General features: G+C 47.1%; 1 protein-coding gene across 3 annotated transcripts in view; it reads right to left on the bottom strand.

Moving 5' to 3' along the window:
- Positions 1–11: 11 nt before the first annotated feature.
- Positions 12–13,180, bottom strand: part of AP3D1 (adaptor related protein complex 3 subunit delta 1) — a 48,554-nt gene continuing 35,385 nt past the window's right edge. The window contains exons 22-33 of one of the 3 annotated variants that reach the window (XM_079960453.1): positions 12,368–12,391; positions 10,975–11,203; positions 10,551–10,610; positions 8,835–8,936; positions 7,764–7,910; positions 6,523–6,570; positions 6,217–6,406; positions 5,246–5,334; positions 4,457–4,542; positions 2,924–3,045; positions 2,328–2,407; positions 12–2,170 (exon numbers count right to left, since the gene is read on the bottom strand). In XM_079960453.1, the coding sequence (XP_079816579.1) occupies positions 2,075–2,170; positions 2,328–2,407; positions 2,924–3,045; positions 4,457–4,542; positions 5,246–5,334; positions 6,217–6,406; positions 6,523–6,570; positions 7,764–7,910; positions 8,835–8,936; positions 10,551–10,610; positions 10,975–11,203; positions 12,368–12,391 (1,273 nt within the window). In that variant the 3' untranslated portion in view covers positions 12–2,074. Of the gene's footprint in view, positions 2,171–2,327; positions 2,408–2,923; positions 3,046–4,456; positions 4,543–5,245; positions 5,335–6,216; positions 6,407–6,522; positions 6,571–7,763; positions 7,911–8,834; positions 8,937–10,550; positions 10,613–10,974; positions 11,204–12,367; positions 12,392–13,180 lie in introns of all 3 variants that reach the window. The other 2 variants (XM_079960454.1, XM_079960455.1) reach the window with 2 other exon arrangements.

Below are 13,180 nucleotides of genomic sequence, written 5' to 3'. Positions count from 1 at the left end.
CAAGAGTCAGCTGGTTTTGTAATTTTATTGGATCATCTCAACATACACACACGCACACACAAAAATTGGTACAGCAGCTTTGTGGCGTTTTTCTCTTTTGGGGATTTCAGGGGAAGGGGGGGAATGTCGATAGCAAATAAGTTTGATTTTCTTCTCCCCCCCCCCAAAAAAAACATAACACATCATACAGTTTTTTAAAGGTTCTAGAATCACCAAAAGGTTTCTGCAAGAGAACATAATCTACATGCTAAAGTGAGGGTTTTTTTTTCCCCCCATCCAGGAATATATGTACACATATATAGATATATATATATACTTATTTTTTTTAATCCACTAATTCCAAGGAACCTTTGTCCTTTTTTAAGACAAATTTAAAAGACGCCGTGCAGTCTCCCTCCCAACGCGTACACAAAAATCCGGACTAAGCCACGGACGGTTGAGCAGGAGCTTCTCCCTACCCAAACAATTTTTTAATACTTTTATCAAGCAACATGGGCCCCAAAGATAATGTGGGAAAGGGGAGACCTGGATCCATCTGATAGTTCTGCCAGAGCAAAACGCACCCCTCTTTCCCCAAGCTGGCAAGCATTTTGCAAGTGGTTTTGGATTTAAAAAAAAAACCCAAACCTACCCCCAAATCATAGGGGGGGGGGGAGACTGAGGCACCCGTGTCTTGAAACAAGCAGCACATCAAAGAGCAAGCCAGAGACTGGGGTTTTCATGCTTGTTTCTGTGCTCTCTCTGCATCCCACAAAATATACTTTATTTGGGGGGGGGGAGGTTGAAAAATGATATTTTGCGAAACAGGTGGGTTCTTGTAAAAAAATTGCTAAGTGCCATATTCCCAAACAGTGATCAAGCTGATTTCAAAATAAATAAGTCGCCGGCTCACTTCCGACTTATGGGACAGGTGCGTGGGGGAAGGTTTGTCGAAACCAGAGGGAAGAAGACTTGTTTCCAGCCAAGAATCTCCAAAAAACACAAGGAATCTGTCCCACAAGCTGTGCGGTCTGCCAGTTTCTCGGACCAATGTCACGCGGCTGATCGGTTAGAGTCTTGATCTGGGAGTTCAGAAGCCCAAGGCACAGTTTATGGGAGCAGGTGGAATATGGGGCGAAAAGAGATAATTGGGGTCATGGTGGGAGGACCATGGCCAGTGCAGCAGCCAAAGGGGTCAACCTAACACGGTAAGCCAAATAAAAATGTCAAAAATAAAGTGGGGGGGGGGGGATCCACACACAAAACCAAGAGACAATGAACCTTTGGATTTCCAGTTTTCTTTTTGCTACATTCTAAACAAAATAAAAACTTCAGGAATGTGAGATTTTGCTCTCTCTCTCTCTCTTTAAGCGGACATCACAAAGACCCACGGGAAGGGGAGTTGATCTATCTCGCAGAACGGGAATGAATCCCGTCCACGGGAGGCAGGAGGGGAGGCAAACACAACGGGCTTATGGTGGGAGGTGGGAGGGAAGCCAGGGCTTAAACCCGCCCCCCCAACAACAGCAACAACAAAACTAATTACAGGTACAGTCAGCCTGGATGTGAACCACCACGCTATTGAGGGTGGTGACCCAGAGGAGCAACCGTGAAATTGGAGCTGATTTAAAGAGATGCGGTGCCTGCGATTTCTTGGGTTGCTCAGCACCACACCTCATGGGGCCATCGACTGTGGCAAGGATCTCTTGGGCGCCTGCGTCAATGAGGGCAGGGTGCTTCTCTGGTACAGAAGAAATTCCCCACCACGGCTGGTCAAAAAGTTCAAAATGGAATGTGAGGGAAGGAGGGGAGAGAGAGAGAAAAGACTACAGCTTCGGGATGTGTAAACCGCCAGAACCGAAAAACAACACCCACCCACACGCCCCGCGTCCCAGGGCGGAGTGGGAGTGGGAAAACACCCGCCCCCAGGAGGGGCAGGTAGGGGAGGACCGTACGTGTGCATGGGGAGAGAGAGGGGAGGGGAGAGGAATCTTTATCGCTCGGCCGGATTCAGTCTGTGTGAGCCTCACGACACTCCTCTCTCGGGGGGAGGCGGGGGGAGGAGAACGGATCGCACCAGTTTCTCGGGAGCAACTCAGCACTTCGACAAGGTCTCCTTGAGTTCAGACAGCAGGTTGCCCAGCAAGGTCGGTTCGTTGCACTTGGCATCGATGGAGACGGAGTTCTCTCCCTTTGGAAAGAGAGCGGATTTTCATTTGTGGGTGCGGAAAGAGAGAGAGATATCAGACAGCAAACACAGATTTTGGCCAACCAACACACAAAGGAGGTGGAGTGACTCCCCTAGGACGCAATCATCACCCCACTGTGCCTGCCCCCCCCCCACTTACCTTTTTAACTAACAGACAGACGTGATGGCCCTGGATAGAACGGCTATACATTGATGCGCAGGACCCCACTCGCTCAACAACTGAAGGGGAAGGAAAGAGAAGGCGTTTAAGATGGGGCGTCTTCGTCCTCTCCCTCAAAAACAAGGCTAAGCTTTCAGGAGTGAGAAGAAGAAGGAAGAGGAGGGGGAGGAGGAGAAGGGCCTTCAGAAGAGCTTACTCCCTCTGCCCATATCAGCAAGAGGCACTGGTTAGATCTCCTGGGGGGATGAAGCAGAGCCCAAAGCAGGGACTCATGTTGAGAAGCGACAGAAGGCCTCCTCAGAGAGACTCCTTGGATTGATCACAACTGATGCAGAGAGAGACGACAGGTAAAGGCAGCAAAAGCCCAACCCCCCTTACCTGCCAGCCATAAGGACTTAAGCAGGGGTGGAAACCCTCAAATTTGTCCCTAAACAAATGCCAACAGCTGGGGGGGAATCACGTCTGGCAACCAATCTATTGACATTATTTTCAGCTCTCCAACCCCACTATGGCAGTCTATCCTGGGTTGTTCTTGTTTTTTTGAGGAGGGGGAACTTACTGCAGAAGGAACTCACCTGAGAAGTGATGGTGGAAGCAGATTTTCGCCAGGAGGTGGTGGAAAGGCATGGTGATGCTGTCAACTTTGAAGGATCTGGCGTGCAGGTCCCCCGACTCCAGCAGCTTGGCATAAGCATCACTTGAGGGAGGAGAAATCAAGGTGAATTGAGCGGCAAGGGAAGCTGGGGGAAGAGGAGTGGGCCGGGACACCATCTCTGGCTTGCCCACTTTTGTGGCCCGGAAAAGCTTTTTAATGACATTGTTTATTATAATCTTGGGACCAACCAGGCCTAGCGAGCAAACACACACTCATGCTGACACACAAAGAAGGGGGAAAAGCATCAAAGTAATTTGTACATTCAAATGACGTTGCAAAGAGATACAGTTCATAAATAAGCTTGTTTTCCCCTGCTCTGGAGGGTAGGACTCGAACCCATGGCTTCAAGTTCCAAGAAAGGAGATTCCGATTAAACATCAGAAAGAAGTTTCTGACTCAACCTCTAGGATAATCCAGGAACAAGGGTTGAAGTTGGTACAAAAATGGTATTACACACCTGTAAGGTTATATCATATTACAAAATCTGGAAGTAAGAATTGTTGGAGGAAATGTGGAGTGATGGGAATGTACAGTCATATGTGGTGGGATTGTCCACTAGTTAATGAATTTTGGAAACAGATTGGTATAGAAATATCGGGAATTGGGTAGGAAGGTGGAAATATCTAAATTAATAGTTCTTATTAGCCTGAGTAGCACCGAGTTAGAAACAAAAGAGAAATGTAAATGGGTAAAATTGATGGTAATTGCAGCCAGACAGGTTATAGCGAGTAATTGGAAAAATGCAGAAGAGTTACGGGTGAACCAATGGAGGAAAAAACTGAATAGTATTATAATTTTAGAATACCTAACTGTGAAGATACACAGAATGAAAGGGTTTAAGGTCAGCGAGAAGGAGGAGGATTGGTTTGAGAAAAGATTGAATTATTTGGGCAGGTTTGAGCAATTTGGGGCAATTAAAATGCTAAAAGTTAAATAAACCTTGTAGAGGGAGGAGTGTTAAGGTATATAGAACTGTACATATGGTCGATTTGAATATGTTACTATTGATTATGTATACATGATTATGTATACCCAATGTATCAGCTGCCTGGGGGGTTTCACTGTTTTCACTGTTTGTGTTTTCGTTGTTGGTAAAAAATAAAAAAAAAATTAAAAAGGAAGAAGTTTCTGACAATGAGAGCTGTGAGATAGTGGAAAGGGTTTACTTGGGAGGCTGTGGACTCTCCTTCCTTGGTGATTTTAAAGCAGAGGTTGGGTGTCCACCTGTCATGGATGCTTGAGCTGAAATTCCTGCATTGCAGGGGGCTGGACTAGATGACCCTTGGGGGTCCCTTCCAACTCCACAATTTATGACTCTACAAGTGTTTTCTCATAAAAGCAGGGCAAGGGAGAAGCGTGTCAGGTCGATCTCTGCATCCAACAGTGGAAGCTCATTTGTCCGCTCCCAGAGTCTCAAGAACACTGCTTAGGCGCTACGTTCCCATTGACTCACCTGTAACAGGGCGTCGTGATAAGGTAGGAGGCGCAGCTGAAATGCAACTTGAAGTCCAGCTTTTCGTGTGTTGAGCCTTCCTCGTCCTGCCAGAAAACAACAGAGGATGGGAAGTGGGGGCAAAGGAAGCAGCCCCCCCAATGCATCCCTGAAACAGCCGCTTCTCTTGGGGAGTGGGGAAGGAGGCAGAAAAAGCCCCCCAACTGACCCTCCCATATGCTCCATTTTTCACTCCAGCCACCCGCCTAGCTGTTCCTCTCCGAGACTTTGGGAAAAAAATCTGGCTTTTCAGTCCCTTCTACCCATAAGAGTCCCAAGGATGGGATAAAGCCGCATCCAATATATTAATATAAAATCACCATTTATTACTTTTATATACTGCCCTTCATCCGAGGATCCTAGGGTGGTTTTCTGGCATAAAAACACAAAAATCCTTAATCTGTTTCAAACCTTTTTTTAAAAAAAAATACTGTGCAAAACTGAGTTTTAATGTTAACGGTGAGCTTTCGTTTATTCTTATTTTACTTATGAGATTTATAGGTCACCCTTCATCACAAGATCTTGGGGTGGTTCACAGAGTAAAAAAAATACAGGTTAAAAACATGAAAGTAAGTAAAATTTAATTGTAACAGCCTGCCATAGGACCTTGGGGTGAAGGGCAGGCAATGAACTGTAATAATAATAATAATAATAATAATAATAATAATAGTAATAACAACAACAACAACAACAATAATAATAATAATAATAATAGAATTCAAGTGTTGGGAAAGTGAAAGAGGCCCTTACTTTGACGATAAACGCAAGGGTTCCTTTTAGTTTCTGCGCCATGACAATACTTTGCAAGGTGAAGACAAACTGGGCTTCGTTGGACACCCCTATAAATTGGGAGAAGGGAGTGGGGGCAGGGGAAAGAGAAATTTTTTTAAAAAAGAAATAAATTTGCAAATATTCACTTTCTTCCATTTTGGCTCAAGCTTGATTGATTGGTGGGGGCGGGGGGAAGCCGTACCAAACCCGAACCCGAAACACATAATTTGGAAGCGTATGAAAATGAAAAGCACCAAAGACCCTCAGCAAAGTCACACAGCTACAGAGAAGACTCCCCCCCCCCCCCCGCAACTACTATCAAATTCTGTAATTTGTATTAATGTAAACTTCCAGTAAACCTCCAGAACATATTCCCCAGTATATTTTATCTTATTGATATGGCTGGTGGCTCAAACAAATGAAGTTTCTATCTATTATGTGAAAATATAATAATAATAATCAAATCAAATATCCTTTATTAGGCATAGCAAACCACACATTATCAAATAGACACCGTATACAAATTATGCAAAATACAAGATCAACATAACAAGGTTTGTCCCAGTCAGATCTTTTAACTCCAAAGAAAATCAATTTGCATAAATAATACAAACACTAAATCTCTTTATAACGGCCCAGTCTTTCTACATGGACAGCACTCAAAAATTCAGTCACTATTAAAGTAATTTGATCATTACTGTCCGAAAGCAGGTTCTGAACCGTTGGTAGAATAGAAGTCAGCCTACTGAGTTGTGAGGCCTCTAATAATTGTCTTCTGGCATAATAATAATAATAATAATAATAATTTGAAAGGTTGCCCCTGGGCTTAATCTAGATATGACCCCTTTGATGCCATTAAACTGTTCGTGGAAAGGGAGGCTCTCTTGACGCTCCTTGACGCCTCTGGCCAACCCTGCACCACCCCCCTCCCCAGCAAAGACAGCACATACCAGGGGGCAGCTGGAAAGGGACAGGAATTCCGTCATGTATCGAGGAGCCTTCTGGCCGGAACATTTTAGTGTTGAGTGAGTCCAGGACGTTCAGCTCCATGCTCTTCAGGAAGCTGCTGCTTTTGTTCTCGAAGATGATGGAGACGGTCACCTGGCTGTCGTTCTGCAGGTTCCCCTGGATGTCGTAGGTCTGCGGGAGAAGGCATTTGTGAAGAGGGAGCAGTAGCGGAGCTGGACACCATCACTTAACCACTGCACATTTAAGGCTCTTGCACTCCACGGAGGCGCAGACCCAACCCCACTCACCATTTTGATGTACGCGTTTTCGGCAAGGAGGGCGTAACTTGACATCGGCTGGAAGGCAGAAAGAAAAGGGCGTCATTCCTGAGCTGCGGCCAATTATGTGTGGAGAGACAGCGTGGTTAGAGCGCCGGAAGAGGACTTGGGAGACCGGGTTCGAATCCCTACTCAGCTAAGAAGCTATCTGGGTGGCCTTGCGCCAGTCGCTCACTCTCAGCCTAACCTACCTTGCAGGGTTTTTGTACGGACTAAATGTAGGCCATCTTGAGTTTGTTATAGAAAAAGGCAAGGTTATAAACGCAGTAAATATATATAAAGTTCTGCTCAGGGTAAACCCACTGAAATTAAGAGAAGTTCATAGAATCATAGAATCAGAGTTGGAAGAGACCGCAAGGGCCATCGAGTCCAACCCCCTGCCAAGCAGGAAACACCATCAGAGCACTCCTGACATATGGTTGTCAAGCCTCTGCTTAAAGACCTCCAAAGAAGGAGACTCTACCACACTCCTTGGCAGCAAATTCCACTGTCAAACAGCTCTTACTGTCAGGAAGTTCTTCCTAATGTTTAGGTGGAATCTTCTTTCTTGTAGTTTGGAGCCATTGCTCCGTGTCCGCTTCTCTGGAGCAGCAGAAAACAACCTTTCTCCCTCCTCTATGTGACATCCTTTTATATATTTGAACATGGCTATCATATCACCCCTTAACCTCCTCTTCTCCAGGCTAAACATGCCCAGCTCCCTTAGCCGTTCCTCATAAGGCATCGTTTCCAGGCCTTTGACCATTTTGGTTGCCCTCCTCTGGACACGTTCCAGTTTGTCCGTGTCCTTCTTGAACTGTGGTGCCCAGAACTGGACACAGTACTCCAGGTGAGGTCTGACCAGAGCAGAATACAGTGGCAGAATACAAGTTAGTAATGCCTATCAATTTCAGTGGGTCTACTTTGGGCAGGACCAACACTGGCTATGATTAAAAGAAATCTCTATACAGGAGTGTTTCCCAAACTTGGGTCTCCAGCTGGTTTTGGGACTACAATTCCCATCATCCTAACCACGGGTCCTGCTAGCTAGGGATGATGGGAGTTGTAGTCCCAAAACAGCTGGAGACCTGAGTTTGGGAAATCCTGCAAAAGACCTTTCAAGCGGTTTGCCAGATGGCCTAAAATAGTCATTTAAAATACCAATAAAAAACAAGTTAATAATAATAACAAGGGAAAAAACCCAAAAATGCAATTATAAGACCCTTGCTCACCGGTAACGGTTCATCCTCCAGCGTCCCGTTCTGCACCGATTCTGCAGGGAGCTCCTCTCCACTGTGGCCCTGGTGTTTCTTCGACTTCTTATCCTTGGACTTCTCTTCTTTCTTGTGCTTCTTCTTCTTGTGCTTGGAGGATTTCGACTGGGCCAGGGGGAAATCCAGGGGTCAGACACCTTCCTCCAATATCGCCCATTAAAAGCCAAGGTGTGAACCTTGGCGATCTCCGCCAGGCCCTGCCCTGTCCAACTCCCTGCCCATAGAGGGAACTGCCTGCCCCTGCCTCCTTCCAAAGTCTCTCAAAAACCGCTTTTGAGACAGGCGCTTCACACTACAGATGTCTCTCCTTAACCAAGCAGCATCTACTGCTGTCTTTGTGGTTTTTAATTAATAATAACAAATGATAATCATTTTATTTATATGCTCCCCAGCCACTCTGGGCAGCTACCAACAAAATATTAAAAACACAATAAAACACTGAACATTAAAAACGTCCCTATACGGGGCTGATTTCAGGTGTTTTTCAAGTTGTGTGGTTGTTCATCTCCCTGACATCTGGCGGGAGGGCGTTCCACACGGCGGGCACCACCACCGAGAAGGCCCTCTGCCTGGTTCCCTGTAACTTGGCTTCTCGCAGGGAGGGAACAGCCAGAAGGACCTCCATGTCCAGACTGGATGATTGGTTATATTGTTGTCCATATTGCAAGCTGCCTTGACATACAGTGGTGCCTCGCAAGACGAAATTAATTCGTTCCGCGAGTTGCTTCGTCTTGCGATTTTTTCATCTTGCAGAGCGCGGATTCCCCGGGTATTAACGGCTTTAAGAAAAAGGAAGCAAACCCGCAAGATGTTTTCGTCTTGCGAAGCAAGCCCATAGGGAAATTTGTCTTGCGAAGCACCTCAAAAAACGGAAAACCCTTTCGTCTAGCGAGTTTTTCGTCTTGCGGGGCACCACTGTATCTTATGAAAGCACCACTGTATCTTATGAAAGAAGCCGACTCACAAACCTTCTGCGGTCTCTTACTCTCTTTTTTGGCAGTCAAGAGGGAAAGGGACTTGGCCACTCACCTTTCCTTCATCTTCCTCCTCCAGCTCTTCTTCTCGCACTTCCTTCTGGGCCCCCACTGGCTGCCCAGCCCCCGCGAGGTTCACGCTCGGCTCAGAAGGGCTCTAAAGGGAGGCGGCAAGATTGAAATTATTTATACTAAGCCCATCTAGCTGGGTTGCCCCAGCCACTCTGAGGCAGCTTTCAACAAATTAAAACACAGTTAGACATCAAATATTAAAGACTTCCCCACGCAGGGCCACCTTCAGATGTCTTCTAAAAGTTCTAGCTTATCTCATTGACGTCCGGTGGAAAATGCTCAAAAAGCAAGCCAAGGGACTAAAGGACATTTAGGAGGCTCTCCCAGAGGGGCAAGGAGGGGTCTTACTTTACAATGGTTCATGCCCTCAAACTGTGGGCACCTCCCTGCTTGCATCCCTCCCCCAAGCCCACTGGCTGCCTGTTTACCGGGCCAGGCTCAGGGTTCTTGCGTTAATTTACAAGGCCCTTAACAACATGGCTCCAGGAGATCTTAAGATACTCCTGATACCTTATATCCCAGTCTTATCATTGAGATAACTGGGGACGGGGAGAGAAAACATGGGAGCAACAGGTCCCAAGGTCTTCGCCTAAACCAGCTGTTTTCAAGCTTTTTGAGTCCACAGCTTTTTGACCAACTCCATTCTTTCTGCGGCACCCCTGTGAGGCTCAGGAGCCCAGTTATGTCCCCCCTTGCCTGCAGAGCTGGCAGCCTCTTACCCTTTTTCGAACGCCTTCCCTTGTGGAGTGTTCCCTCAGCCTCCTCTCCTCTTTCCTTGGGAGTCCTCTGGGCAGTTGCTGCCCTTGGTTTCTGAGCTGCCCGTCTGCCCCAAAGAGAGGTGCTTCCTCACACTGCCCCACAGGCGCCTGGGAAGCACCACCTGGCCAGCCCCAGAGGCACCATTTGCCTGGGGAGCCTGTAGCCGGGGCTGCTGCAATGAACAGCCATGCAAGCCTTTGGGAGGAAGACGCAACAGGGCATCAGAGGAGGGAGGGAGGGAGGGAGGGAGGGAGGGAGGGAAGGAAGGAAGGAAGGAAAGAAAGAGGGACAGAGGCCAGTGTTGCCTGCAGCACCCCTGACCAACATTCAGTGCACCCCAGGGTGCCACAGTGCACTGGTTGAAAACCACTGGTTTAAGGAGACCTTTGACGCCTGGCTTACTGTCTTTTTCGCTCTATAAGATACACCTAGTTTTTAGAGGAGGAAAGGGGGAAAGCCCTGGTGTGTTTTTTTGGGATCAGCTCACAGTTGTGCAGCTTCTTTTGCAAAGGGGAAAAGCCCCCCTTTTTGAGGATCAGCTCAAAGTTGTTGAGCTTATTTTGCAAAGCGGGAAAAAATAATGTTTTTATGCGGTTCAGCTCAAAGTTCTGCAGCTTCTTTAGGAAAGGAAAGGGAGCCCTTTCTACAGTTTCCAGACAGATAATCTAATCAGCCAGTCACATGTCACTGGGGAAACAAACAGTCTCAGTCTGCAGGACATACAACAATGGAGGCCTGGGCAAGGGAGCGGGGCCAGAAAGGGAGCCAGTGATTGACCACACATTCGCTCCGTAAGATGCACAGACATCTCCCCTTACTTTTTAGAAGGAATAAAGTGCATCTTACGGAGCGAAAAATACGTATATACCTGAGTTTGCAATACTTGCATGCGCACGCACGCACACACACATCATTCCAGAGCTCTGCAATGGAGATTAACCTTTGCTTCTGTAGCAGCTGCAGGCGGCGGACCGTCAGAAAGCCAGAAGTCCATGTCTTCCTGCTGGAACAAGAGAGAAGGGGAGCAAAAAAGGACTGTGGGTTACCTGTAGTGCACTTTCTTTTACAACATATTTAAATCTAACAAATAATAATAATAATCACCACCACTCCACCCCAATACACAAAGTGTGTATGAAAACAGCAAACCCTGTGCCCATTTCTGGGTGCTTTTGAACTATAACTCCCACTATCACCCGCGACTGATGAGCCCTGCTGGAATGCAGCAGCTGAACTATAATTCCCATCAGACTTGGGTGCTGGGAATCAGAGTGCAATGGCCGGACCCTCGACGGGGCTCCCCGTCCCTGCTCTGAACGGAAGAGGCCAGACTTGAGAAGAGCACAGGTGTGTGGGTGTGTTACCTTCTTCTTCTCCTCTTCCTCTTGCTCCTCCTCCACCTCCTCCTCGATCTTCCTCTCCCTCTCCTTCCTCTTCTCTTTCTCCCGCTCCTTGTCTTTGTGCTTCTTCTCCTTCTTCTTTGGTCGCTTGCTCTTCTTCTCTGTGGAGAGCACTTCCGCCTCCTGGGGCGACTTGAGGTCGTCGGCGTTCCTGTGTCTCTGCACCGGAAGCTTCTCGCTGTCCGCCAAAGGCCTTTTTAGTGGGAAGGAAGGACAGGGGAGGTTTGTTTGTTTTTAACTACGTGTTTCGTTTTGCATCTTTGCATCTCATTTTGCATTTTTACGCCGTGATCTTCAGGTGAAGGGTAAATAAATATACAAATTCAACCCGGGCTGCAAAAAACACCATCTCAAGATCCAGCCTCCTGTTTTCCAACCCAAAAGCAAGATTCTAGCAGGGCCAGTAATATGGTGCCCATTGCAAGGCCAGAATTAACACCACACACACTCTCATGCATAGCACACAGGTACCCTCCCAGGAAGCTGTGACTGACTGCAGCTCCGTTGCTGAATGAACCCTCTGAAATGGCCTGAGGGTGACCAGAAGTTCCCCAACACCAGTCTTTGCCCATCTGGTGCCCTCCAGCGGCTCTGGACCACAACTCTTAGCAGCCCCCATGCTGGCTGCGGCTGCTGGGGAGTCATGATGGCGGAAATTCCAGAACATCTGAAGGGCACCTGGGCTGCGGAAGGCTGTCCTGGAGTAAGTTTCAGGAGCACTGCAACAGGTTAACAGCGAGGTGGATTGCATACAGCTGCTTTCCTGGTCGCCTATGGCGAACGGAAGATTGGCTCCAGGCAAGCAAGCGACCAAACGCCATTCAGAGCATGGAACTCCCTGTCACTAGCAATCAGGCAGGCACCAGCAAGGCTGAAACAGGTTTATTCCAGGAGGCCTTTGCACCATAAATGCTGTTCTTGGATTTTCAGTTTTGCATACTGCATATTTTTTATTTTGTAAGTTGCTTTAGTGAAAACTAGGATTTTAAAAAAAACGTTTCTTTTGTTCCAGGCCACAAACATGCAAATTTAGGTCTATGCAGGCAGAAGAGAGAGAGAGAATTGATTTCCCCCCCTAGACTCTCAAAATACGGAGAGTCTCTTTTTTCTGCCGCAATTTGGCGTGGGGTTGCTGGGTTAGCAGCTCTTTTGGCCGTGCAGGGGTTTTACGACGTCAGAAAGGGAGCAGCCAACTTGCGGTTTTTGCATTGTAATTTTATGTTGTGAACTGCCCTGAGATCTATGGATAAAGGGGCAGTATGCAAATTTAATAAATTGTAAAAAGAACAACTTCCCGTACACTGGAGAGAGAGAGAGAGAGAGAGAGAGAGAGAGATAGGGAGAGGGGAGCGCTTACCTTGCCGATTTCCCTGAAACCAGACTGTGTGTGAAAGACAGAGAGAAAGAGAGGGAGAGAGGAAAAAAATAAAATAAAATACACATGACGACAGAATACAGCAACTGTGCGAATGGAAGAAGCAGGAGGGAAAGAGACAGAGAGCGAGAAATGCAAAATAATTCTGGTGATGCCTCACAGAACATACAAACGGAAGAGCTGGAAGAACCTGAGGAGCAAACCTAGCCTTTTAAAAGACGCAATGGAAGTGTTCAAATCAATGGCTTCACCCCCTAAACAAAGCTAAGCCCACAAGGTGAAGACTGGGGGTGGGGTAGCTGTGACCCCTGGGTCTAATCTGGCCCACAAGGTCAGTGTCTACCCCAAACCAAGCTCACCCCAGAGGTCGCATGTGACATAAAGGAGGGCTTGCCATGCAAGCAAGTGGTCTATATTTGAATCGTTCTCATTCTCAAGTACTGATTTTCTTTTTTAAAAAAACAAACACCCACAATTCATGCGCATGGCTTAGAAATCTGAATACTAAGCCATCTCCATCTCTCCACCTAAATACCTGAAACAAATGAATGAAATATTGCTGAACTACAACCAAGAGCAGGGAAACTTTGGCCCTCCAGGCATTGCTGAAATACAACTCCCACCAGCCCCCACAAGCATGGCCGATGGCTGGGAGTGATGGGAGTTGTAGTTCAGCAAAATGCCTGGCTAGGCAAAGGCTCCTTGCACTCCGATGCTGTTTTTTGCTGCATCAATTAAGTGTTTTAAATGTGTTGTTAGCCACCCTGAGCCCGGTTTTCTGAACTGGGAAGGGTG

The sequence above is a fragment of the Podarcis cretensis genome (assembly GCF_951804945.1).
Source record: "Podarcis cretensis genome assembly, chromosome: 18".
NCBI classification, from domain to species: domain Eukaryota; kingdom Metazoa; phylum Chordata; class Lepidosauria; order Squamata; family Lacertidae; genus Podarcis; species Podarcis cretensis.
This window is presented reverse-complemented; position numbering and strand designations above follow the sequence as displayed.